Source organism: Oryzias latipes, chromosome 2, assembly GCF_053564925.1.
Source record: "Oryzias latipes strain Hd-rR chromosome 2, Olatipes_Hd-rR_3.1".
Taxonomy (NCBI): Eukaryota; Metazoa; Chordata; class Actinopteri; order Beloniformes; family Adrianichthyidae; genus Oryzias; species Oryzias latipes.
This window is the reverse complement of record NC_136238.1, coordinates 45,689,973-45,716,674: the sequence shown is the minus strand read 5'-3', so window position 1 is coordinate 45,716,674 and position 26,702 is coordinate 45,689,973. Positions and strand designations below refer to the sequence as shown.

The following is a 26,702-nucleotide window of genomic DNA, read 5'->3' as shown; positions in this document are numbered from 1 at the left end:
TTTATATTCATTCTAAATGTTGTTAGTTCGTGTTAGCACACTGCTAACCCTGGCTTCTTTCTGGTTCCGTTCTTCAACAGAAAAAGCACTGACCACACGGATTACAATTAAGAAGATGAGCAAACAGGCGCTTCATAATAACCGTGACATTATTAAAAACACTGATATATCTATGTATGTAGCCGCTAGGTGGAACAATTTTTCTCTTCCGGTATTTCAAACACTACTGCGCATGTGCGAATGATTTATTCAGACAGAAACTGTGACCCATGTAAATGTTTTTTATAATCTGAATCTGATCAGGATATTTTTTTCATGTAACCGCGGCTTATGGCGTCGACTCGCAACGTGGCGGGGGCGTGGCATCACGATGGTGTCTCTCCATCGGGATGTCAGTCACCCATCACGATGGATGATGATATCGTGCTGAGTGTGCAGGAGGAAGGAGCGCGCACACACGTATGTTGGAATGTGTGTGTTGATTCTTCTGCAGCGGACCGCTCTGGAGCTGCACGCGAGGCTTCACCTGTGCTCTTTGGTACAGACATCTTCTCAGAATATTATCTATCGCCCGGTAATAAACAGACTGCAGACACTTAGTCACCTGAAGGCTGACAGCCATGAAGAACGCGGGGCAGGAGGCTCCACCTTTGTTTATACAGAAACGTAACATTACGCTGCACAAAATAGTTCCCAAATAAAAGAATGTAGTGATATTCATGGAAATCTAACAGCGCAAGTTCATGTTTGGTGTTACAGAGTGAAGGAGAACAATAACACAGTCACTTTCTCACTGAATGCTGGTCTCTATTCTATTTTATCTTATATTAATCTTTTTTATCTTTATTTCTTTCACTTAATTTTTTATTCATCTTATTTTATTGTAGATTTTTTCTCTTTTGCACGGTCTTGCTAGTGAGAAACAGCATCTCGTCTCACCCGTGTACTTCCTCACAGATACTGTGTGTGAAATGACAATAAACCCATCTTGAATCTTCAAAAACATGCGTCATAGGTTGATTGGCAACTCTAAACTGTCCACAGGTGATAACCCTTGTGCTGTCTTAGGGGAAAAGAAAAGCATGGATTAAAAAAAAAGATAAGGAGGGGGGGTCATTTTAAAAACGCATACCCCCCTTTGGTATTGACCCCAGACAGGTACACCAGACAGGTACACCGCAATCGAAGAGGTCGAGTTCCTGAAAAATTTTTTTTGTACGTTTCAGGCACCCTCTATATCCCCGACTGGTAGAGGGCGCCAAACCCCCCTTTTCTTTTTTGTCCCCGTCCAGCAGAGGCCGCCATTTCTCCATTTTAGTTATACCCCCAGACCACCAGGGGTCTTGTTTTCCACCGTTCATTTCTATACCCTGCCTCTAGGGGTCACTAATACCCCATTCTCTTTTATTGCCCTCAGCCACCAGGGGCGCCACTTATTTAGCAACCACCTTCCTCCCGCTGGTTCGTGGGGTTCGATTGACCCCAAGTTTTTTTTTTTTTTTTTGTGTGGCCACTGAGGGGATTGGCGCTGGCTCATGGGGTGCGATTGACCCCAAGTTTTTTTTTTTTTTTTTTCTTTAGCATTCACTCTTCTCTCATGGCCCACCACCTGGGGTCTCGCTTTACCGGTTCCCTTTCACCCGCTGGCTCATGGGGTGCGATTGACCCCAAGTATTTTTTTTTTTTCTGTAGCATTCACTCTTCTCTCATGGCCCACCACCGGGGGTCTCGTTTTTCCGGTTCCCTTCCACCCGCTGGCTCATGGGGTGCGATTGACCCCAAGTATTTTTTTTTTTCTTTAGCATTCACTCTTCTCTCATGGCCCACCACCGGGGGTCTCGTTTTTCCGGTTCCCTTTCACCCGCTGGCTCATGGGGTGCGATTGACCCCAAGTATTTTTTTTTTTTTTTAGCATTCACTCTTCTCTCATGGCCCACCACCGGGGCTCTCGCTTTTCCGGTTCCCTTCCACCCGCTGGCTCATGGGGTGCGATTGACCCCAAGTATTTTTTTTTTCTTTAGCATTCACTTTTCTACATCACCCTTGAGGCTTTTCGAAGTGTACTGTTTGTGTTTACGTTTCTTTTTTTTTATGTGATCAAGAAAGGTCAAGAGAAACAAATGAACAAACCTAAATGGTTTTCTGCTGCTTTTTTTTTAAAAAAAATAACCGGAAGCAATTTCGGCTTCCATAGTTTTCTTCTTCCGTTACTAGCTAGTTAGTTCAAACCAATTTGGTCTCCAGAGAAGATGCTCTGGTTGTTTTTGCTGTCCTGCAGTCTGGTTCTGTCCAATTCCGGACAGACAGTCAACGGTGAGTGGCTCGACCCGTTTGACATGCTAAACTACGAGGCGAGGACCAAAACAATGAAGAACTCTGAGGTTGGTCAACGTGGGATGTTCGTCAAATCCAACTTCTTTGAAACAACTTATTTTTTTTGATATTCAGTTAATCTTACTTGCCCCACAGTCACAAGCCAGCAACACTGGTGCTGCTGATCCGCAGCAAAGGGAGAAGGTAAACCAGCCTGTGGCCCACTGTAACCCACATGTCATGGATCTACAGAAACAGGTTCGTGTTTGAGCTTTCAAAGAGAAACTGATGGTTCCAACTCTGTACGGGGTCTCACGGACCCCGCGAGACAGCGCGAGGTGCCACTGTTTGGTTCCAAATCGGTACGGGGTCGCTGGGACCGTGCGAGACAGCGCGCGGAGCCTGTGTTTCGTTCCAACTCTGTACGGGGTCTCACGGACCCCGGGAGACAGCGCTCGGAGCCTGTGTTTCGTTCCAATTCTGTTCGGGGTCTCACGGACCGTGCGAGACATCGCGAGGTGCCACTGTTTGGTTCCAACTCTGTACGGGGTCGCTGGGACCCCGCGAGACAGCGCGCGGAGCCTGTGTTTCGTTCCAATTCTGTACGGGGTCTCACGGACCCCCGAGACAGCGCGCGGAGCCTGTGTTTCGTTCCAATTCTGTACGGGGTCTCACGGACCCCGCGAGACAGCGCGCGGAGCCACAGTTTGGTTCCAACTCTGTTCGGGGTCTCACGGACCGTACGAGACAGCGCGCGGAGCCTGTGTTTCGTTCCAACTCTGTACGGGGTCTCACGGACCCTGCGAGACAGCGCGAGGTGCCACGGAATGGGTCCAAATCGAGATGGGGTCGCTGGGACCGTGCGAGACAGCGCGCGGAGCCTGTGTTTCGTTCCAATTCTGTACAGGGTCTCACGGACCCCGGGAGACAGCGCTCGGAGCCTGTGTTTCGTTCCAATTCTGTACGGGGTCTCACGGACTCCGCGAGACAGCGCGCGGAGCCTGTGTTTCGTTCCAATTCTGTACGGGGTCTCACGGACCCCGCGAGACAGCGCGAGGTGCCACTGTTTGGTTACAATTCTGTACGGGGTCTCACGGACCCCGCTAAACAGCGCGCGGAGCCTGTGTTTCGTTCCAATTCTGTTCGGGGTCTCACGGACCGTGTTAGACAGCGCGCGGAGCCTGTGTTTCGTTCCAATTCTGTACGGGGTCTCACGGACCCCGCGAGACAGCGCTCGGAGCCTGTGTTTCGTTCCACTTATGTTCGGGGTCTCACGGACCGTGTTAGACAGCGCGCGGAGCCTGTGTTTCGTTCCAATTATGTACGGGGTCTCACGGACCCCGCGAGACAGCGCTCGGAGCCTGTGTTTCCTTCCAACTCTGTACGGGGTCTCACGGACCCCGGGAGACAGCGCTCGGAGCCTGTGTTTCGTTCCAACTCTGTACGGGGTCTCACGGACCCCGGGAGACAGCGCTCGGAGCCTGTGTTTCGTTCCAACTCTGTACGGGGTCTCACGGACCCCGCGAGACAGCGCGCGGAGCCTGTGTTTCGTTCCAACTCTGTACGGGGTCTCACGGACCCCGCGAGACAGCGCGAGGTGCCACTGTTTGGTTCCAATTCTGTACGGGGTCTCACGGACCACGCGAGACAGCCCGAGGTGCAACTGTTTGGTTCCAAACCGAGACGGGGTCGCTGGGACCGTGCGAGACAGCGCGCGGAGCCTGTGTTTCGTTCCAATTCTGTACGGGGTCTCACGGACCCCGCGAGACAGCGCGCGGAGCCTGTGTTTCGTTCCACTTCTGTTCGGGGTCTAACGGACCGTGCAAACAGCGCGCGGAGCCTGTGTTTCGTTCCAATTCTGTACGGGGTCTCACGGACCCCGGGAGACAGCGGTCGGAGCCTGTGTTTCGTTCCAACTCTGTACGGGGTCTCACGGACCCCGCGAGACAGCGCGCGGAGCCTGTGTTTCGTTCCAACTCTGTACGGGGTCTCACGGACCCCGCGAGACAGCGCGAGGTGCCACTGTTTGGTTCCAAATCGAGACGGGGTCTCACGGACCACGCGAGACAGCCCGAGGTGCAACTGTTTGGTTCCAAACCGAGACGGGGTCGCTGGGACCGTGCGAGACAGCGCGCGGAGCCTGTGTTTCGTTCCAATTCTGTACGGGGTCTCACGGACCCCGCGAGACAGCGCGCGGAGCCTGTGTTTCGTTCCACTTCTGTTCGGGGTCTAACGGACCGTGCAAACAGCGCGCGGAGCCTGTGTTTCGTTCCAATTCTGTACGGGGTCTCACGGACCCCGGGAGACAGCGCTCGGAGCCTGTGTTTCGTTCCAACTCTGTACGGGGTCTCACGGACCCCGCGAGACAGCGCGCGGAGCCTGTGTTTCGTTCCAACTCTGTACGGGGTCTCACGGACCCCGCGAGACAGCGCTCGGAGCCACAGTTTGGTTCCAATTCTGTTCGGGGTCTCACGGACCGTGCAAGACAGCGCGCGGAGCCTGTGTTTCGTTCCAATTCTGTACGGGGTCTCACGGACCCCGCGAGACAGCGCGCGGAGCCTGTGTTTCGTTCCACTTCTGTTCGGGGTCTAACGGACCGTGCAAACAGCGCGCGGAGCCTGTGTTTCGTTCCAATTCTGTACGGGGTCTCACGGACCCCGGGAGACAGCGCTCGGAGCCTGTGTTTCGTTCCAACTCTGTACGGGGTCTCACGGACCCCGCGAGACAGCGCGCGGAGCCTGTGTTTCGTTCCAACTCTGTACGGGGTCTCACGGACCCCGCGAGACAGCGCTCGGAGCCACAGTTTGGTTCCAATTCTGTTCGGGGTCTCACGGACCGTGCAAGACAGCGCGCGGAGCCTGTGTTTCCTTCCAATTCTGTACGGGGTCTCACGGACCCCGGGAGACAGCGCTCGGAGCCTGTGTTTCGTTCCAACTCTGTACGGGGTCTCACGGACCCCGCGAGACAGCGCGCAGAGCCTGTGTTTCGTTCCAACTCTCTACGGGGTCTCACGGACCCCGCGAGACAGCGCGAGGTGCCACTGTTTGGTTCCAATTCTGTACGGGGTCTCACGGACCACGCGAGACAGCGCGAGGTGCCACTGTTTGGTTCCAAATCGAGACGGGGTCGCTGGGACCATGCGAGACAGCGCGAGGTGCCTGTGTTTCGCTCCAATTCTGTACGGGGTCTCACGGACCCCGCGAGACAGCACGCGGAGCCTGTGTTTCGTTCCACTTCTGTTCGGGGTTTAACGGACCGTGCAAACAGCGCGCGGAGCCTGTGTTTCGTTCCAATTCTGTACGGGGTTTCACGGACCCCGCGAGACAGCGCGCAGAGCCTGTGTTTCGTTCCAATTCTGTTCGGGGTCTAACGGACCCCGCGAGACAGCGCGCGGACCCACTGTTTGGTTCCAGTCGGCGTTGGGTCTCACGGACCCCGCGAGACAGTGTGCGGAGCTACTGTTTAGTTTTAGTTAGTGTTGGGGTCGAACGGACCTACAAGAGAGCGTGTGGAACAATTTTTTTTTTTTTTTCAGTATACATTTTTAGCAGATTTTCACTGAGACTCTTTTTGTGAGAGATTAAGGTCCAAAGCTTCCTCTGATGGTCTGAGTCTCAGAACTCAGGTCAGTGTCCCTAAACTTGGGTCGGAGCCTCTTTGTAAGCCCCCTTGTATCTAACGCTACAACTAATTTTGTTTCTTTTGGTATTTGGTAAGTAAATACCATCGACTTCTGCTGACTTTTCCAACACACTCTTGTTTTGTTTTTGTTTTTCTTTTTGAGTAGAGCTGCATGAAGGTTCTTTGGACCGTTTCATTTCCACCCCACTCTGTTGGTGCTACGGCGAGCGGGAGGTCTGGGTCATCAAAGTAACGTCACAGCAGACAGCTCTGGCTGCCATTCCTTGTATATGGTATTCACTTCATTTAACCTGTGTATATGCTGACCAAAATCATGTAACCTTTGTGTGTGGTAATCACTTTATCTAACGTGTATATACTGACCATTATACGATTAAAAATGTACACACCAATGTATTTTTTTTTTAAATTTTTCAATCTTTAAAAACCGAGATTGTGTGATGTATCCAATAATTAGAAAAATATCTCTTCAAATAGTCATGTTGGGACAAAACCCATGAGCAAAAAAGAAAGCGAATATGCAACGTTGAGGTTCCAGTTTGACTTTTATTCGAACAAGGCAAAAAAAAAAACTGTACAGTAGGCATCAGGGAACAAGCTCTATTGAGTTATCATGGAACTGGCATCTATACAACATGAGCAGTTAGCCATTTTGTTCAACATCCTACATCCTACTCCGTTTTTGGGAGCTCTCCCTGACCCGGACGATGAGCTCCGCTCTGCGAGACCTCTGAGTGGCAACGAGCCTCGGTAAGTCCTGTCTCTGCGGCGATACTCCCCTGACGACTGGGAAGTCGGTCGAAGGACGGCAATCTCCTCCAGATTGATTCGAAGCCCTCGGAGCAGAGCGTCGCCATCGCCGGACGAAGCTGCTTTTCGTTTCCCACGGACGAGACGGACCCTCGACGGGTCGGCGTGTCGACATCGTGGGCTCGGGCCGCCAGAGCAGAGCCGGGCTCCGATTGCTGGAGATCCCCTCGCGTGGGCTTCGGGGCTCCAGCCGTGGCGTCGCCTTCGTGCGCCTCCGAGCCTCGCTTCAGCATCCAAGGGTGGGCCAGTATGTCTTTCAGCATCGGTCTCTCTTCGGGCGTCCTGCTCAAACACCATTTTATCAGGGCCACGCAGTCCTCAGAGAGGTCTTTTTCGAATCTAAGCTCGCCCAGTAGGAGCTCCCTGTCGTTTCCAAATGGTATGTCCCCGTGCACCATGTCGTACAAAAGAATCCCCAACGACCAAACCTCAGATGGAAGAGCTTTGTAGCATCCTTGTGTGAGCCGTTCGGGGGGCCCATATGCCGCAGTCCCGTGGAACATGTCGTACACTTTGTCGGGTTCAAGAAATTCGGCGGAGCCAAAGTCGATGAGTTTCAGCTCGAGCGTCGTCAGGTCCACCAGCAGGTTTTCGTCTTTTACGTCCATGTGCACAACACCGCGGCTGTGACAGTGGAGCAAGGCCTGGATGACCTGACCTAAAAATTCTCTGGCCGTGTCCTCGCGCAGACGCTTACTGATCGTGATGTATTCGTACAGATCTTGCGTGTTCTCTGGCTTCTCCGTGACTATCACCCAATTATACGGGGTCTTGTAAAAGTCCAGCATGCGGATGATCCCAGGAAACGGAGGGTCTTTGGAGACCATTTCCAAGGCGACAGCTTCGAATGGCTTACTGGTCCCATCAACCTCGCAGCATCTCGTACGCGAGAGCGGGATAATCTTCAGGGCCACGGAAATCCCGTCGCTTCGCCTCTTTCCCAGAAACACTTTGCCGAAGCCCCCCTTGCCCAGGCAAAAGCTGGTCTTCCAGTACTTTTCCATGGCAGAAGGATTGATTTTTCTCTCTCTCGAACTGTCGCGCTCTTCACGGAGCAACTTCCCTCCAGTCTTTGTTAAACTCGCGTAAGGTTACTATGACCTGTCTTGGTTTGCACGGAACAAGTTTTAAAGGGCCTGTGATCCAAATCTTCTGGTCTAGTTTCCGTTTCCGGTCCGCCGCACTCCCGTCAGACTTCAGCGAGGCAGAGTCAGACAGAGAGGGAGAAGGAGGACACTGGAAGAAAAAGAGGAAACGTTAGAAGGTGGGGCCTTCATTCTGAAGGAGGAGGAGGCTGATTGTAAGCCCCCCCACACCCGCTGCAGGGAAAGAGGGAGGGGCAAAGAGGACAGTGAGGTCCAACCACAGAGATTAAGACTCAGTGCAGCGTGGCAGATTTCTACCAAGGGCCCGTGCAAAGCCAGTTGTCACGCTGCAAAGAGCAACACAGAGGAGGGCAATCTTTCCTTTGCATACTCCCCTCTTTTTCCACTTTGCAGAATCTCACAAGGCTTCGTGTTGCTGAACCTGGATCGCACAGCTTAGAGCTCAGGACCACGTAAGTGAGTTCATACTTTAAATCCTAATTGATCAACGGTTGGCTTTTCTCTTTTTTTTTTTCTTTTACAAAACAGTCGCCCTTTTCGAGCACAGCTTATCGTACCTCGAAGAGACAAGAGTCTAAAGCTGCCTTTGTCCGGGGTGAATGAGGGTCACTGCTCCAGAGGCGTCTCTGTGTAACATTTCCAGCATGTGTCTCCAGTTGTAGTAGAACGCGGGCTTGTAGCTTCCCACGGAACCTTGAAAGTTGACAAGGAACCCTTGGTAGTCTCTCACCGATACCTCAGGCAGGCCCACGTCTGGTGCGAACTTCACGTTGAAGTAGTACACGGGGTCCGTGCGGGGGGTTTCGAGCCGGAGGCCCTGCGAACCGCACATCTGCGAGACCGCGGCGGACTGATTAAACAGCAGGCACAGGACGCAGCAGGAAGGCTGCGGCACGATGTTCGGCTCGCCGTCGCCCGAGCGCTGCACCTTATCTCGTTCCAGAACATATTGCTTGTAAGCCTCTGGGGACATCAGAGTCGTCAAGGGGCCCGTCCGCACGTTGACCAGCATTCCTTTGCAGGAGTTGCGATTAGCGCACCAAGGGAGCCCTCTGTCATTCAGCATCTCCGTGAGCAGGGCCCTGTCGTACGTGTTACGGGCCAGGGCTCGTCCAGGCACCGCGCGCTCCGCGAAAGATGCCATGAGCGGTTTCGGGTTCCTGGCCAGCAGCTCCAACACGGCCAGCACGGGGGTGCAGCGTGGGCACATGGGATTGGGGTCGCCGTTTGCCTCGCACGAGCATCTGCCCGGCCGAGGCTCGCACTCCGGGAAGAGGACGGCGAGGTCGGCAGACGACAGGTGTCTTCTCTCTGCCGCACGCTCCAAGACGCGAGCCTTGATCAGCTCCCTGCCGTCTGAGACTTTGCCCTCGTCCAAACATGGGGCGTCCGAGGGAGGCTCCGCAGCCCGTCGACCCGGATCCGCCGCTTCGCACCAGAGGGAGCGACGCGCGGATGGCTTCCCGCGAGGCACGGGTTTTGAGCACAGCGAGCAGGCGACGCCCTTCTCTCGGACCCCGTCCGAACAGCCCGGGCACATCCAGAGGCAACATGGTTTCTCGACGAGTCCTGCAAAACAGGCGCACGTGGAACAGATGAACCCGCGGAGGGACGGGCAGCTGCTGAAGTGAGGCTCCGTCAGGTACCAGTGTGGGTCATTCACGAAACAGGTCTCGCACACCCTGGCTTCGCAAGGACATCGGAGCTTGACGCCGGCTCTGCTCCTTTGCTTGCTGCCTTTGACCAAGGTCACCAGACACGACAGGCACTTTGCGCACCCCGACCGCTTGTCGACCCTCGCTCTGCCGACCTTGGACGCTCCGCCGACGTAGCTGATCGTGGAAACTCTCCTGTATAGATTCGTAGACTTGAGAGCGGCCTCCACTGAGGCCTTCTGACGCTTTCTTTTACACTCCATCAACAGTTCGACGGGTACCCTCCCTGCAAAGGCGTCGTGAGGGCCCTCTCGAGGAGCTTCCCCCTCTCCTCGCGACATCGTCGACATAACACCCGTGGCCCCCTCCGCCGTCTGAGGAAGCTCAGTCCACGATGGAAGCGAAGCGGGAGCTGTGCTGCTCCCTGTACAGGGCCTTGGCGCTAGACCCCGTGCCAGTGATCGGCGGCGTGCTGTACGCCCCCGGAACTGAAGGCGTGAGCCTGAGGTCTCTCGGAGAGGGCACGACCAACTGCTCCCACCACAGGTTCAACTTTAGGCATGCAGTGGACGCGTTGCTGCGACATGGCACGAAAGAAGGGCCCTGCACTTGCGCGCAACGGATTAGCGCGTCCGCGGAACAGCGCTACAGAGGGGGGGACGGCGCAGATGTTCCGAACCCCGAACGCCGCCGACGGTGCGCCACCAAACCGGGCGGGCAGGGCTCCTCCCGCGAAATCGCCAGAGCCCAGTCCCAAGTCCTGTGGGCGTACGAAATGGAGCCGGTGGCAGCGGCGTACAGGTGGCTGATGTGCAACCGGAGCGCGAGATACCCCAAATGCTGCGACTCTGTGTTGGTCTACCAGGTAGACCGTTCCAGGACCCTGCCTCCGGGACTGTACGTGTACAAATCACGCCCATCCCACTTCGGATGCACCGCAGAGAGACCCCTCTGTGTGGTGGACCAGTTTAATTTTCGTGTCCAGAGACGGGGACCGGTTTCGGTGGAGGAAGAGCCGCATTGCTTCGAGAGTGCGCTGCCCAAGGAGATAACCCTGGAGCTCTTCCCGGGCCGCGACAACTTCAGCGCCCTGTACGTGATAGGGCGCGCCATCACGGCACCCACGCCCGAATACGGAAACAGGCTTTTCGGAGAAGCCCTGGCGCTCGACCTGGTGTCTCCGGAGTCATGCGAGAAAGCCGTCGCCTGCAAGCACCACCTGATCGGCATGAGAACGGAGCAAGCCTGCGTGATAGACCTCCGCTGGAACTCCTTCGACGTGATGAGCGCTTGCATGAAGGCGGTTCCGAAGATCAGGGGAATGCAGGCGGTGGTCTGGTCCAACCACGTGCCCGACCCTGTGAAGATCGAGTCCGATGTGCTGGCCTGGCTCTTCGGGTACGTCACCGCGCTGCCCGCGGCCGTCCGCAGCGTAGACTACAAAAACGAGAGTCTCGGCGTGCGCTACATCATCGTAGACGTGGATGGTTTTTCGGGGACTCTGCCCGAGCCACCCGAGGGTGAAGCCTCCTGCTTCGCGCACACGTACTTCGAGGGAGATGTCGGGCTCGCCGCGGCGGCCATCGGTGAGCTCCCAGAGGCCTCGAGCAGGATGGGCTCCCCGCGGGCAGGATCTCCCGCTTTCTGGTACGAGCTGCCGGCATCCCTGGGCACCCTGAAGCCCACGCCTTTCAGCAGCGGCTCCAGGTCTCGCCGTGTGTGTGAGCCGCAAGGCTTTCGGGACCAGTTCAGGACCTGGGCTCTCGGGAAGACGGACGGGGCTTGCTGCCTCGCCATAGCCGTGCAACACACCCTGTACTACCACGCGAGAGACAGAGAGTACAGACTGATGGTAACGCACACAGTGTTGGACGGCGACACCTCGCTGAACATTTACAAACTGTGACGCCGAGTCAAGATGACAGGGGGGCGCTCGTGATGCTTACATGGCGGGCGTCACGTGAGGGATATTAACAGACTTTTCAGACTTTTCTTCGAAGCGCGAAGCGATCCAGTGAAAAGGACGAGGCAAAGTTATAAAAACGCAGTGAAAAAAAAAAACTAACCGCGTCTGTGACAAATCATAATCATTATCATCATCATCATCATCATCTGAGTCCTTTCCTCTGTCTCTCACCCCTGCCCAACCATTCCTCTGTGTTATGTTTTTTTTGTCAGTTGCGCAGCTGAGCCCATGGATCCAAAGGACGGCGTCTCCAAGTGGCTGGTGGCAGCCGCAGCACTGCACGCAGGTGCTCTGGAACTCCACGTCGACCGAGACTGCTTCGACTGCGTCGAAGAGGCCATCTGTTACCTCTGCAATCGGGCTACGTGGGAGATTCCACCGGGGGAGCGGGACCGCCTCGCAGCAGAGCGCAGAGATTACTTCTACCACCCGCAAGACCTAAGGGGCTCGATCGGACTAAGTTCGTTTTTCGTCTCAGGCCAGTGCAAATATTGTCAGCTGTGCAGAGGGGTGAAAATACGTTTCGAACCATCGTTGTGTCGCCACGTGCTGGAGGTGGAAGATCGCTGCGATAACCGCGCACCGCAAGAAGTGGGGCTGAACCTGCGGCGGTTGGAACACTTGGCCACCCTCCACACTCCGTACTTCGTAATGCTCTTCGTCAGCCTGGCCAAAAGGAGGCGCTACACGTTTTACAGATCCCCCGGCGAGTTGAGGGACGTCGCCAGGCACCTACTTCTAGCGCTAGGTCCCGACGCATCCCGGCGCTCGCCTCACGACCCAGAAGAGGAGCTTCACCTTCATGCCAGCATCCTCAAGCTCTGGTGGAGATATCAGGACAAGCAGAGCACCAGGCTAGGCGTTTCGATTCCCTACTACTTCAACCTGGGCTCGGAGCTGGAGAGCTGGTCGTGGACCCCGTCGACCGACCGCTTCGAGCTGAGGATGCCCGAACCCCTCTACGGCTTTGTGAGGAACCATTGCCTGTTTCACGAGCTGAGGGCCGCGCCCGGACCCGAAATGACGAGCCAAAGGACACAGAGTAAGCCGCTGGTGAGGGTGCGCGAGGTGCGCACCTCGCTCCACGGGGACGTCTCCGTCGTCCTGAGTGTGTTGGTTTCCAACAAACACCTGGAGCAAACCTTGCACGAAGCCGCGAGGGCTTACGAGAACCAATGCAGAGCGAGGCGGATGGTCAGGCTGAAAGACGAAGGACAGGTCTTTTCGCCGGGGGTCGGGCAGCACTACCCGCAGCTCGATTGCATCGCGCTGGAGCAAGCGGGAGGAGCGCCGTCGACTGTCATGCACGTGGTGACAACGTCGGGGGCCGGGTGGCTGCCGCTCCACAGCTGGCTGAGGGAGACCCGAGGAAAGCAGGTCCGCGACGTCGTGGTCCGCAGAGCGCTGGTCTGCGTGTTGGACTCCCTGAGAGACCTCCGCTCCACCGATCGCCATCCTTGCAGAGTTCTGTACCAGAACGCAAAGGATGACGACTCTCACAGCCGCACCTCCAAGCTCTCATGCGCCTTCGTCATCCACCGACACACAGGGGAGACAATGTCGCTGCTCCCCTTAGTTTCCATGCCCGGGCTTTACAGGGCCTCTGCGCTGACCGACGACGAAGACAGTTTTCGTGCCGCGTGCTCCAACTTGGCGCTGAGCGTGCTGCGCGCCGGAGCGCTCCCGGACGATGGCTCGACAACGGAGGCCGCCATCTCTGAGTTTTGCAGGACGGGCATGGCGGACGCTCACCTCTGGTCCACGGTGCTGGATTGCCTCGGGAGACCGCCGCGGTCCGAAGAGACGGGGCGCTGGCCGCGGGCCACGTGGCTGGGGCCCGGGTCCAGGGATCGCAGCTCTTTGAGAGAGCGGTTCGACTGGTTGACGCGGTGCGACGGGGCCGCAGCGGCGCCCGGGCTCGCCTGCATGATAGAGGTCCTGAAGGAGGACGAGTTGTCCTCGCTGGGGCCAGCGAGGAGGACACTGGAGCGCTGTAAGACCCTGGCGGAAATTCTGTCTTGCCAGGCTTCGGGACGCGCCCGTGCCACCAGTCCAGCCCGAACCAAGACCGGCAGGAGGAAGCGCAAGAGTAACACGCTGAGCAATCCGCACGTCACAAAAAGCATGACGATGGATCCCTGTCAGCCGCTTTTTCCAGAGGCATCCCAGTCCGCGAGCCAGCGGACGCTGGAAGAATGCTGCGGCCTGGAGCACATTATGAAGATGAGCAGCGATCTGACAAGGGAACTGGCTCTCTCTCGCGGGTCGTCGAGCGAACCTTCGAGCAAGCCGCGGACCGTGACCTACCTAGACGCGGACGTGAACCCCGTGAACGAGGGCCTCCTCTCTGCGGAATGGGAGAGATTGACAGACTGTGACAGAGGCTGCCACAGTTCGCCCAGTGCCAAGGTCGAAAAGCGGGACGCCCTCGCCGAGCTGCAGGACTTCGGACTTTGCGACGAGGACGAGGCGAGCTCCCTTCGCTCGACCGGCTCCCTCCACACGGCAGGCTCCCTCCACACGGCAGGCTCCCTGGACTGCATTGTGACAGACAACACTACGAATCTCTTCTTCGCCAGAACTGACATCGACAATTTCCAGAGCAGCGACATGGTGTACAGAGTCTTACAAGAGTCCTTTTACCCCGAGCAGAGCACGAGTGCGGACACGACTCTAACCCTTCTTCGCCTAAAATCGGAGGACCCCTTGCCAGAGACGACCCGGTGCGACGGAGAAGAGGCGCTCGTCGCTTCGGGAGGACTCAACCCCTCGGGAAGCGCAGATAGGCAGTCGCTTCAGGGCCCCATCCGAATGGAGGACAGTCGCGGCGAGGAGGACAGTCTCAGCTCGGCCAAACGCGAGCGGGTGCAGAAGGCTAATTGCATGAGATGGAGGTCCAGAGGGCTCTCGCGGCGGGAGAGGCAACTGTCAGACTGCGCCCGCTTTCACCCCGTCACTTACCTGGTTTCGAGGGACATAACCGATTTGATCAGCAACCTCACCGTGAAACGTCACTCAGAGGAGGACTGCGTCAGCAGGCCGTGCCACGGACTCAACAAGCCGGAGCGATGGGATGCGTGGGGCCCGGGCGCAAAGGACAAGCAAATGCAGCGGGGGCCAGCTGTATTGGACCTGGTACACGGATCAATCACTTGCCAAAGGTTTCTGTGGAGGATGGGCAGAGAGTACTCGCACAGGGACGGGGATATGACGAGACGGGGGCACGCCCGGTGCACGAAGCTCTCATGGCCCACAGAGTTTGCCTACGTGCCGGCGGTGGAGCGCACCGTGCTCAACTGCGAGCTCTCGGAGCAGTGGTACTTCACCGTGGACCTCTCTGCTCCGCCGGACCGGGGTTTCAGGCTCACGGAGATTCTCGTGGACAGTTTGCCGAGCTTGTGCAAGGAGGACACGCCACATCTCCTTCGAGTGCTCGGGAAAAAGACCAACTACCTGGGTGCCGTGTGCACCGTCCAGGACGTCCAGGGCTTGATCATACACAGGATTCACATGGCCTACGAGTCTCTGGTGAATCTGCTGGACATGCACACGCGCCTGCAAGTCCACTCCTTTGCTGCACGCACCTTCGCCCTACACTGCGTGACCAAAGACACGGAGGAAATGGCGCTCGGGGTGTTTGTGGGCGAGAGCCCCGGGTCTGTGAACCTCGGGTGCTCCAAGGGGTCGCTCGTGTCGTGGTTCTACGACGACAAGGTACTGCTGGCCTACCACGTGCTACAGTGCCTCCTCAGAGTTCAGATCCTTTCCCTGAGGGTTCTCGGCTTCACCATGAAGCGCATACAGCCGGCTCGCATTTGGAGGGTCAAGACGGGATTTAGGGTCGACCTGCTGGCGTGCCTTGTCGACACGCTGTACGTCTGGGACGGGAACGGGCCCGCATGGGGTGCTTTGGAAGGTCTGGCCGCCGTGTGGGAAACCCTCTCCCAGCTAAACCTGCGACAATACGTGCCCGACGCGGCAGCTGACAAGCTGAAGCGGGCGTACATCGCCGTTTTCGGAGCGTGCCCGCACTCAGCCTACGGCTCTCCGATGTGCTCAAAGGGCGGCCGCAGTAAGGAGCGCAGCTGCGTGTCGTGGCTCCAGGCCGGGGATATGAGAAACTACTTCAGAGAGTGGACTTTGCCCGAGGACGAGGAGCTCATCCACCAAGTGTACGGGCTGTGCGGCTTTTCCGAAAGAGCCACGGGACCGCGAAGCCCGCTGGAGGACGTGCTGGGTAGAGACGGACGATACGAAATGCTTTCTCTGCCCACGGAACAAGGCTTCGAGGTGCAACCCTACGGCCCGTTTGTCGTACGGATACAAAATCAAGTCATCAAGTGGAATCGGGTGATTGTGGTCGAGCCCGCTGTCGCCGGGCCCGTGACCCTCGCTCAGCTCAACCCGTTGGAGAGGTACGACCTGGTCACCAGAGCGCTCGCCGCCGCCTTTGCCAATCAGAACGAAGAACTCGACGGGGAAGGAGTGGCTGGAGACGGGTGGACCTCGAGAGGGTCTGAGCACACGCACGGTGACGGGGCGGGGGAAAGCTCTCTAGGGCTCCCTCAGCGGGAAGAGGACACTCAAAGCAGCATGTACTATTAGGTTTCATCCACTTCAATTTGTAGCGCACGCACCGTCTCTCACTCGGCAACGGGGCAGTGTACCGAATGTTCCTTCTGACTGTGTAGTGACCCGTGTCGCTTCTACCGAGAGCAGTCGCCATGTACCATTTTTGCAGTTTACTTTATCTCGCATGAAGCAAAGAAACTCACCCTCTGACTGCATTGCGGTTGTGTTCATGTACTTGTGTTCATGTACAGTATTTCCAGTGTATTCCTTTTTCACAAAATAAAGAATTCAGTCGTGCACCACAGAATTTGGTATGTCTTTGATTTTTATTTCCATCACCTCATCGAAACAACAAGGAAAAATAAAAAAAAAAACATCTGACAGAAAACAGCATAGCTCAGCATCGTAACACTTTGGGTTTCAAGGGCTCGTAATGGTTTCGGGTCCACACGATGTGAGCGCAAGCCCTATCGTAGATCGGGTACGACGTCTCCGTGAGGAGTCCCAAGCGTTTGCCGTGAGCTTCTAGCATGTATTTTACCTCCTGTACACTGAGCCACCTCTTCTCCTCAGACAAGAGTCGCTTCAGCTCAGAGACGTTTTTGGGTCCGTTGACTGTCAGGTACGTCTCTCTGACGTCTGCCCTTTCCGCGTTGAGAAACACAAACTCGGCCGTCCTCGTCACCAGGGACGCGCGGGTTTCCCCTCTGGCCGTGTCATTGAACAGGAGCTGGGCTACGCTGTGGAATCCGCAGTAACCGTCCGAAGGAACCTCGATCACATCGAGGTCGTGTAGCCTCGCGTAGGCGCGGAGCGAGCCCGCTCTGTGATTCGGTCCACTCTCGAACAGAAGTTCGATTGGAGTCGTGTGCGGCGGCAGGCCCCTCAGCTGCCACGATGATCCGTCGCATTCCAGAAAGCCCTGCACCCACGAGTTCCCGTGATGGCTGTTGCAAATGTGAAAGAAGGTCCCCTGCGAGCAGACCGTGACGTTGCGCCCGAACAAACCTGCCGCTATGGAGACGACGGGCAGAAACTGTTCCGGCGCTGCGTACAAGTCGCCGCACAGGGCCTTTATGTCTTTGCAGGGCCCTAGGCCTGAGGTAGAATTTCTATCGATGATTTTCGAGGCCAAGTGTACAACAACCGCGAGGGCTTCCACCGTCAGGGCAGCCGAGTCCGACTCTCGGCGTCCGTACGCGCCGACGAACATCAGCCAGAGCGCTTCCGCCAGGGTTTTGCACGGGCGCGACGCCGAGCTGCATACGGCAGGTTCTGAGCTCGGCACGGCGTCCCTGCGCGTCTTGGCGAAAGTCGTATTCCACACGTTCGTCAGGCAAGGCTTTCTCAGACTCGGAACCGAGCTCACCCCAACAAAGCCCGGCCATTCGTTCGCGTCCGCGGTTTCGCTGGGAAAAACCTTTTGGTGCGCAAAGCCGAGACTATCTGGAGAGTCCACCACCAGCAGCGTTTCCAGCGTCGACCGAGGGCAGTCACGCTGCGCGAGTGCCGCGCTCGGAACGTCTTGATCTCCGGAGGCGACCGGGGGGTCTCGAGGGGCGCTCTCAGAGCAGGTCGCTACTCGTTCCGTCCCGTCTGCAGTGCCTGGATGGCGAGCGGTCGAATCGACGTACTGGTTCCCTGGTTCCACCTCGTTTTCCCAGCAATCTGGGTCGCTCTGAACAGACATGCTCTCCAGGTCGCGCGTCGCGCAACTGAGGATAGAACCCCAGTCGTCGTCGCTCTCGCTCAGAGACAGGAGGCAGCCGTGCCAGGGGTCTGAGGCTCGAGCGTCGAGGCTCGCTGGAGGAGCCGCGACGGGCCGCTCGTCGCCGCGATCTAAGGCGCCTCTCATACTGCTGCGAATCCCGTGGGCAATGTCGCCCAGGTAGGCGTAAGGCGGGTCGTTCGGAGACGACTCCGCGTTGCCTAGGCGGGCAGCGAACCACGAGTCGCGTGCCTCGATCGCGCTCTTCACCGTACAGGGAACGACGTTTAGGGCCATGAAGAAAGGCAGCTGAGCCGTGAGCTCGGGCACGTACAGCTGTGCCGCGCGCAGCACGGTTCGAGCATCGAGCAATCCCTCAAACACGATCAGCATGGCTCTCACGATGCTGCGGTCGTTGTACCCGTGGACAGAGTAGCGGCAAGACGGGTCTGGGCCGACGTCGTCCTCTCCCCAGTCTCCTGTCGTGGCGCGTCGGTCGATCTTCAGTTCCATGGCCGCACGCAAGTGCCTGTCTGCGTCCGTTCCTCCCGGGTTGCGAGCCAGAACCTCGAGAGCGCTGGGACGAGAGTGCAGAGCGTTACCGTACACCAGCACGTACCACGCCGCAAAGTACAACAGACCCGCCACGGTGACTCTCACCGCGGACCGGCCGTCCGCCTCTACTCCTCGCCGACCCCGCTCTACTCCTCCAAGGTGACGAGGCGCAGAGAGTCTCAACCCGCTGGCCGCGAACGATAGCGCCAGGGTGGAATTCACAAGCGCGTCGGGTAAGCTTTCCCCTTCGGCCGCGAAGCACGGCAAAACGCCTCTCGCCAAAGCCTCTTGCATCGCCTCCTTTTCGCTCTCACTCGTCAACCCTGCGCGCGTCAAGAGGTCCAGGGGGCCCTCGAAATAACGTTCGTAATGCTCGCGCTCCACAGCGACCCACCCTCCGGAGGCGGTGGGCAGAGGCGAGTCTGGTCGCACGAGGTCCTTCACCCGTCGCCATCCTCGCGCCAACGTTTCTAGCGCGTAAGCGGGACTCGGAGACGCGGGCAGAGCCAGGGCCTTGAACAGCTTGTGGCAGGACCTTGTGGGGTTGACAAACACAGGCCAGAACAAGCTGGCGTCAGCCCTGAGCGAGCTGGGTCGAGGCACTTTTAGGCTCAGACGGTCGAGAGCGCACGGCGACACTTTGGGAAAGTGAAGCGCTATGGCGGCCGCTATCGCTTCGGGATCCTGAGCCCGGGCCTCGGTGTGACTGGGGATCTCCGCCAGGGCGACCGGGGTCCCGGAACCCGAGCGACGGAATGTCCTCGGTGCAGGGAGCTCGTACAGCACTTCTCCGGCGGGGGGGACCCGCATGTCCCGCTCCTCGAGGCGATCCCTCGGGTCGAGCCCAGGAGAGACGAAGCCAGTGTTCAGCGCTGCCGTCTCAAACAGTCTGGGGTCCGGCGACACGCTCGTCGTCAGGATGCCTTGTCCCCGGGCGTCCTGATCGTCGAGGAGCATGGGGAGATGATCGTTTGCGTACAGCACCACGATCTTTTCCAAATCCAGCGAGCCGTTTCGCTCGTAGGTTTGAAACGCGACGCAGTGCGCGGCCACCGAAAAAGCCCAAGCGTACATCGCAGCAGCCCCTCCGTGCTGGCGCGTCTCGCAAGCCGGCAAATCCTCTTTTCCTTCCCCGTTCCCTCCTTCTTCTCCTCGTCTGGGGATTTCTCCTTCTCCTCCACCCCCATCTTCTGATTCTGCAAAGTTTTCCGATACGCAGCAGGCGCCCGAAAGGTCCGTCGCAGGGAACGCGGCTTGCTTCTCGAGCGTAAGGAGGGAATGAACGACCCAGCACAGTTGAATCACGGCCTCGTTGCGGACCAGCCAGTCGCGTTCCCGAGAAGCCTCGACCGCAGCGCACTCCATGAGAAATGCGCAATGGGTAAAAATCACCCGACGGCACTCGGAGCACGACAGCTCCAGCATGGAGCTTTCGCAGCGCCGCACCGCCTGCACAGCGGACCAAGGGGTGTATCCGCAGAGCCTCATCTCCCTCACAATGGCCCGAGCCACGACGCCAAGGTCCTTCGCCTCCCCCGGCTTGCAACAAGGACAAGTCGGGTGGCCCACGAACCTCATCTCACTGTCTGGCGAGCGCGGGACCTCGCGAGCGTCGTAGAACTCCTGAGCCCAGCCCGGTTTCAGTTCGTTGCAGGTGCCACAGTTCCGTTTGCGCATAACGAGCCAGTCAGATCTCAAGATCTTGTGAAGAACCGGCGCGAAAGCCACATCGACGAAAAAGGGCCCGAACATCTCGATCCCGACGGTTGCGTGTTCGCCCCGCCTGAGCCACTTGCTGGCGAGGTGCAGCAGGCCATCGTCATTTTTCTGCTCGAGCACAAATCGTTTCAGGTCGGGCAGGTGAGAGCAGACGTGAGCTGCGCTTCGCAACCGGCCGAGTGCCGCCGCACACTGGTCCACCTCTGACAGCCAGGTTCCGTATTCCGCCGCGTCTCTCAGGTGGACGCTGCCACGGATCGAGGCGAGGCAGTTCCGCACCGTGTAGTAATGCGCGGTCTCGTCCCCGTCCTCCGGGTCGATGCCGCGACCGTCCCTTGTCTCATGCGAAAGCACGTAGGGGACCATGCTGCCGGAAGAAGCCTCCTCGAAAGTGACCGGCCTGACCGAAATGGAAGCCGGGACCCCGTCAGATTCCTGGTGCGCTGGCTGGTACACCAATGCCCTGCGCAGGGAGCGCGCGGAGGAGCAATGCGGACAAGAGTCAATCAGACCGTCAGGTTCAGCGTCGACACCGCCGATCGTCAAGTAATCGCAGTCGACGTCCATGGTGAGGGGGATGGCGAGTTCGGCCCGTCGCCCTCCGCGTTAAGTATCTTACCGCGTCCCGTCCCACCCCCGTACGCGCACCTTCAGAACGCGGAGTAGGAGCTGGCGGCCTCGAGCTGGCGTATCGACGCTCGGGCCTCCGCGAGCTCGCCGCGTGCCCTGCTCAGGCTGAGCTCCAGAGAACCTTCGTTCCTCACGACCTTTCTCAACTGAGAGATCAGCAGGGATCTCTCGTAAAGCAGGCTCTTGACGGAGATGTCGCCGATGCCGATTAGGCTCTCGAGAACCGCCAGGTCGCTCCTGATGTCAAAGTAGGCATCGTTCGAGTGAAAATCCCAGCTCCACATGCCGGAGCCCGCCTCGTCGAGACGCTCGCGCACGTTCTCCACGTGCCCTATGAGGACCCTGTCCCGACCCTCTGAGCTCTGAGGTCTGGCTCTGGACAGTTCGAGGTCCAGCATCCTGAGCGTCCGGGCGCACTCGTCCCCGACGCGCCTGGGCACCAGCGAAGATGCCTTGACGAGCAAGCGACCCACATACGCTCTCGCCTCGCTCCACGGCTCACCGTGGCTCACCCCGGGCCTGTCCCGCACGATTTCCACAAACTCCAGTGGCGTGACATCCCTGGAAATCTTGGCGCACATCCCCCTCCACACCTCCATGTACCTCACGTACAGGTCGGTGTAGCGCTCCAGGATCATCCGCAGCGCCTCGCCGTCCGTGTAGCAGGAGTTCAGCGCTTCGCACACGGTCGCCGCCGCCGCAGACTCTCGACAGGACTCTCGACAGGACTCTCCCCGCCTGGATTCCCCGAGCGCGCGCTCGTGAGTCCTCCTCGCAGAGAGGCGGACCATTTCTCGGACCAGGTTGTTACGGCCCAGCGCGGCCTGAACCATGAAGTGCAGGCGTTCGTCGCCCGTGTCGACCCTGAGCTCGGGATACCTCTCCAGCACGGTCCTGAAGCCCAACATGAGCTCGGACACCGTTTTCGTGTAGCAGCCCAAGGTCCTTCTGTAGCTCTCAGCAGCGGACTTGCAGTGGGCGTCGTAGGCTTCGCACTTGAGGCACCGGGCGGGCCCGCACGGAGGATCTCCCGGACCGAGGCGTCCGTCGCTCAGAGAGTCTTCGCGCCAGCGTCTTTCCCGTCTCACGGGTACCCAGGAAATGCTGTATTCGCGTTCGTCCCCGGGTTCGCCCTCGGGTTCGCCTTCGCTTCCTTGAGAGAGCACAGACATGCTCTCTTCGCTTTCGCAGCGCCTCAAGTTCACTAAGGACCTCTCGGACGGAGAATCCAGATCGAACGACTCGTCCTCTGTGTTCATTTCGACCTCCTCCGGTGCGGACCATCCGGTTCTGCTCTCTCTGCGCTCCCCTCCGCTAGTCTCACGCTCCGTTCGTTCGATCTTCCTCCAAGCGGCAGCCCTTTCCTCATACCTCCGAAACGCAGACTCCACGGCCTGGAACAGCGTCGTGCGCTGCGATCCGCCAGCATGTCCGGCGGCCCGGCTCCACGCGGAGCAGAAAGATGGGGCCGCGCCCGTGTCCATGGGGTAGAAGCGTTCGAGAGCAGCTCCCTCGAAGCCCGTTCGCCTCCGAAAATTTCGGGAGGAGGCCGTTCGGGGCCCCCCGTCCGCATGTGTGATAAGTACATCCGCTACGTGTACGCATGCCTCCGCGCCGGCAAGGCAGAACTCTCGGAAGACGAGCTGGCCTACCTGTTTGGGACGCGGGGCCGAAACCTGCGAGCCCGCCTCCATCCGCAGTGGCTCGAGGGCTACCGGTCGAGGTGCCGCGACGCGTACGAGCGGGAACGTCGGCGGCGCCTGCGGCCTAGCCCCCTGAGCATCTCGAACGCTTCGTCGCTCTACGCTGCGAGGCTGGGTGACGGTGCGCTGATCACCGCCGACGAGGATGGAAGACTGCTGAGCATCCAGCGATTCGCGGAGCCCCGTCCTCCCAGGAGGCTGCGGCCCGCAGACAGCGCGTTCGCCGTGTTCAGGGAGACCCTGTCTGTGTTCTCGGACGTGGCCTTCAGGGCGCTCGCAGGCGGTGGGGCCGAGCCCGCTTTGGTGATCTCGAAGCGCTCAGAGATCGAATCGGGCGGCTCTTCCCACTGGTGGCCAGAAACGAGCGTGGGCTACGAGGTCGAGGAGAGGGACGTGAGCGGAGCCGAGGTCGTCCCGGGTATCATCTACGCTTCAGATGGCCTGTCGCTCTACCAGGTGGTGTCTTCTTGGAAGGCTCGCGTTTGCCTCGTCTTCTCGCCCGACTGCCGCGAGGAGGTTGTCCGCACGCTCTGCGCCCTTGCCTTGGGCGACTGCGGGCTGGGGACGCGGTTCGCCCTGCGGTGCGTGCTACCCGGAGAAGGCGACCGCGCGTTCGACCTGAGGGAACTGGAGCCGAAAGATCCTTGGTTCCCGGGGCCCGCGCTAGGCCCCGGCGCCAGCGGGAGGCAGGGATTTCTACGGGAACTGGACGGAACGGCGGAAAGTCGCCACGGCGCATTCTCCGGCCTTGCGGCTCTGAGGGAGGTGATCTCCACGCCACTGGCGTTCTCGGTGCTCGCCGAGAACGACCACGTCGCCGTGCTGAGGCACCTTCTCAGGGATGCTCTGGTGATCGTGCCCAAGTCGAGTCCGAACGCCAGAAGGGGCACGGGCCGCCAGGACATTGCAGGTGTGAGCAGAGGCGGGAAGACGACAGCACGGGAAACCCGGGAGGCCGAAAGCAAAAGCGAGAGCAGATTGAGGACGAGGACAGCTGCGGAAGGCCCGAGCGGACGGCTCACCGAATGGTTTCCCAGCGGGCACTCTGTGCTGGAGATCGAGACAGGCGCGCCAGGGGCGCCCCGCCTGCTGATATCCTCGCCGAAGGTCGTCCGAGGGAACTCTAGATCACCGTCTGCAAGCAGGACGCCCACGTTGCGTGTCTACAGGACCCCTCGGTACAGCGGTGTCATGCCGCAGGGCTTCAGGTCAGAGGCGTACCTCTTCGATCGGGCCGTGTGTCTGATCCCCGGGGGCATGGACGTGATCGCTCCTCCTCAGCTCGACGGCGCGAGCTGCGCGGCAGTGCTGTACGCGCTGGAAGTCTTCGCGAAGCTGGCGGGCCCAGACGTACCGACGAGCCTATGGTTCTCGGGGCCCTTGGAGTGGACAGAGGCGCGGGCACTGGTCCTTTCTTACCTACGCATGGAAAACGCGGGCTTCGAACGAGGTTCCAGGGAAAGCAGCATTCGCTTCGAGGCGAGCGACTGCTCCATTCTGTCGAAGCTCAGGCAGATCGTGTCAGAGCACGTACCTGGCACCTGTCCTCGCCTAGCGAGTCTTGGGCCGTCCGAGTCGCCCGAGCGCCCGATGCACGAGGATTTGGATGGGGACCTGGCTCTGCTGCGGGGCACCCCGAGCAGGGCGCCGCTCTCGGACGCCAGGGGCATCAAAGAGGCAGATCCGCCGGCCCGCGTGGATTCTCCGTCGATCTGCGAGAGGACCACGGGCCACATCGTCCTTTTCGGGAGGGGGCTCGGGCCGAGCTCTCGTTTCAAGTGGGTCACGATAGGCATACGCACGCTGGGGCCCGCCGACTTGAACATACTGAGGGTCTGCGGGGTGTTTCACTCGAGACGCGGCCGTCACAGGGCCCTCCTGAAGATTCCCGACACGCAGGGCGTGCGCCCGGGCTCCCGCGCATCAGGTGGCGCCCGTTGCACGAGGCTCACCGAGGACTTGCGCGAGATCGCCGCCTCCTCGACTATCCCGCCGCCCGACTGCTACTTTCAGCTGAATTACGCCCCGGAGACAGGGAGGGAACGTATCTGGAGCCGCTCCGGCCACGAACTGGAGCGCTTCCCGCTCACAGCAGACGCCGCGTCCAGCCTGGAACGGGCCGTGCGCAGCGATCAGGCCAGGGGTTACGAGGAGCGCAGGCTGTCGCGCATTTTCAGATCTTCCCGCCGGACGGCCGGGCGTTGCGAGCTGGAGCTGGCCGTAGACGAGCCTTTCGCTCGAGGCCCGTGTGGAGGAGAGCCCCCACACACGCGTTCGTGGCTCAGGTCGCCGGCGGCGGACCGACAGTGCCACAGCGCCATCGGGGACGGAGAGTTCTTCCCCACGGTCGAGGTGGCGAGGGCCGAGAAGGAGTCGAGCGGGAGCGTCTCGGAGGACGCCCTCTCCCATCCCCTGCGTGAATACAACCTGAACCTGGCGGCGAACGCGCGCCCTAAGCGCTTCGCGCTGGACAGGGCCGACAGGTGCCCCGGAGAGTGCGGCTCTGCGTACGAAGCCTGCCTGGATGAGGCTGTGATGCTGGGCCACTGCGCGAGAGTCCTGGCGACGAGGGGGGCAGAGAAGGACTTTGACGTGAGCGCCTGCCTGACTCGCTTCTACAGAGCCGTGCACCCTTGCGTGCCAGAGATGAGCCGGGGTGACGTGATGCTCGACTACGAGTTCGTCCTGCACGGACAGGGCCTTCTGCCCCCGGCGCACGCTCTCCTGGGCCACCTGGCCGAGAGCTGCAGACTGACCTGCCACCCGGCCTGCAAGCTGTTCACGCTGAGCAGGCACAGGGGTGCGTCTGCCTGGACCAGGGGAACGGACGCAGAGGTCCGCCACTCGCGCAGCCTCAGGGTCAACACAATCGGAGCCTTCCTCTGCTCCCGGGACCACAGGCTGGCTCCGCTCCTGGCCAGGTGCTGCGAGCCCAGACCCCTGAGCGCTTCCGAGCTCTGCCCCGGGAGCGAGCTGCTGCCTCGGGGGGATGAGGAAGACCTCCTCCTGAGGGCGTACTCTGAGACGCTGGGACCCGCGCTGGTGTTCGAGAGGGTCGAGACCTTCCCGGGCAGAGTTTCGACGAGCCTGGGGGACTGGAGCTTTCTTAGGCTGGCGAGCGAAGGGGCCTCGAGACCCGAGTCGACGGCGTCCGCCAGACGCCCCGGCATGTCCGTGATAGACGGGCACACGGTGGCGTTCGCTTCTGAGTCTCCCCTGTTCTACCTGAGGGGCAAAGGCCCATTGGTTCAGAGGCTGGAGTCCGTGGCCGTGGTCGCGGAGAACTGTTCGCTGTTCCGGACCGACGCGCTGACGAACGAAGACCCCGCGTGGCCTGCTCCCGAGCCGCTCGAGGCCAGGGCACGCATCAAGTGCCTGGACAAAGCGTCCGCCATCGACAAGATGTTCATGCGTCGGGGGCGCAGGGATCCGTTGGAGGGCTACGCCACGAGCGAGAGCTCCTGGGAAAGACTGAAGGACGCTCTGTGGACTTTTGCCAAAGTCCCGGCCGAGACCTCGCGCCCGAGCGACTGGGAGCGAGACTACCCGGTGTCCCGGAGCTCCAGGTCCGCGGGCCCGGAGGGCGCAGGGGTCGAGATCGTCAGATGGCTCTGCGGGGCTCCGCCGGAGGAGTTCACGCACCACGGCCGCCCCGGCGAGGGCCTCGGGCGTGTGGAGATGGCAGACGGGCACGCCAGGGCCCTGAACCCAAGAGAGTGGAGAGGGTTCGACGTGCTGCGATCGCGCGTTTTGACGTGCCCCTCGGAAAGAAGGTGGACCAGAGGCCTCTGCGTCGTCACGAATAGAGGCACCAGTCGGTTTCAGCGCGAATCTCGCATGCCCATCTCCAGCCTGATCGAAATAGCGGAGCCCGGAAGGTGGTACGCGAAGCCGGTTCCCGAGGACGACGGCCGCGAGCCGGAGGCCGACGGCGAAGAGGAGCTCGAGAGCTGGAGCTTTCGGGCCGAGGTGAGCTCGGCCGGAGAGTTCGCCGACTCGCTCGCGAGAGCCATGCTCTCGGGGAACACTCACGCAGAGCTGGAGATCAGATGCTCGAGACGCGGTCTGTACGGTTACCTGCAGCGCGCGGTGGCTTGGTTCGCGGGAGCCACGGGCCCCTTCAGGAGTCGCGCCGTAACTGTGTACACCCCGGAGGCAGACTCGCAGACTTTCGCCTGTCGCTGGACCCACGCGCTGCCGAGGGACTTGGACGTGCTGAGGAGCAGAAGGACGGGGTACCTGGTGTCACGTCCGGACGGCCCGCGGGAGGACGATGCTATCGCGCTTCTGGTCGAAAGGTCCAAAGGGGTCATACCGGTGAGA

General features: G+C 59.4%; 2 protein-coding genes across 2 annotated transcripts in view; one reads left to right on the top strand and one right to left on the bottom strand.

Annotated features, from left to right (window-relative positions):
- Positions 1 to 26,702, bottom strand: part of LOC144989155 (uncharacterized) — a 209,883-nt gene that overhangs the window by 9,507 nt on the left and 173,674 nt on the right. The gene's annotated exons all lie outside the window — the stretch shown is intronic.
- Positions 412 to 16,371, top strand: LOC144988944 (uncharacterized). The gene is made up of 4 exons (XM_078940341.1): positions 412 to 2,381; positions 2,470 to 2,571; positions 6,101 to 6,227; positions 11,705 to 16,371. The coding sequence occupies exon 4, from the start codon at positions 11,721 to 11,723 to the stop codon at positions 16,095 to 16,097; it is 4,377 nt and encodes a 1,458-aa protein (XP_078796467.1). The 5' UTR covers positions 412 to 2,381; positions 2,470 to 2,571; positions 6,101 to 6,227; positions 11,705 to 11,720; the 3' UTR covers positions 16,098 to 16,371.

Excerpts from the sequence above, each read along its gene's own strand:
- LOC144988944 (XM_078940341.1), top strand. The coding sequence starts at position 11,721 with ATGGATCCAAAGGACGGCGTCTCCAAGTGGCTGGTGGCAGCCGCAGCA.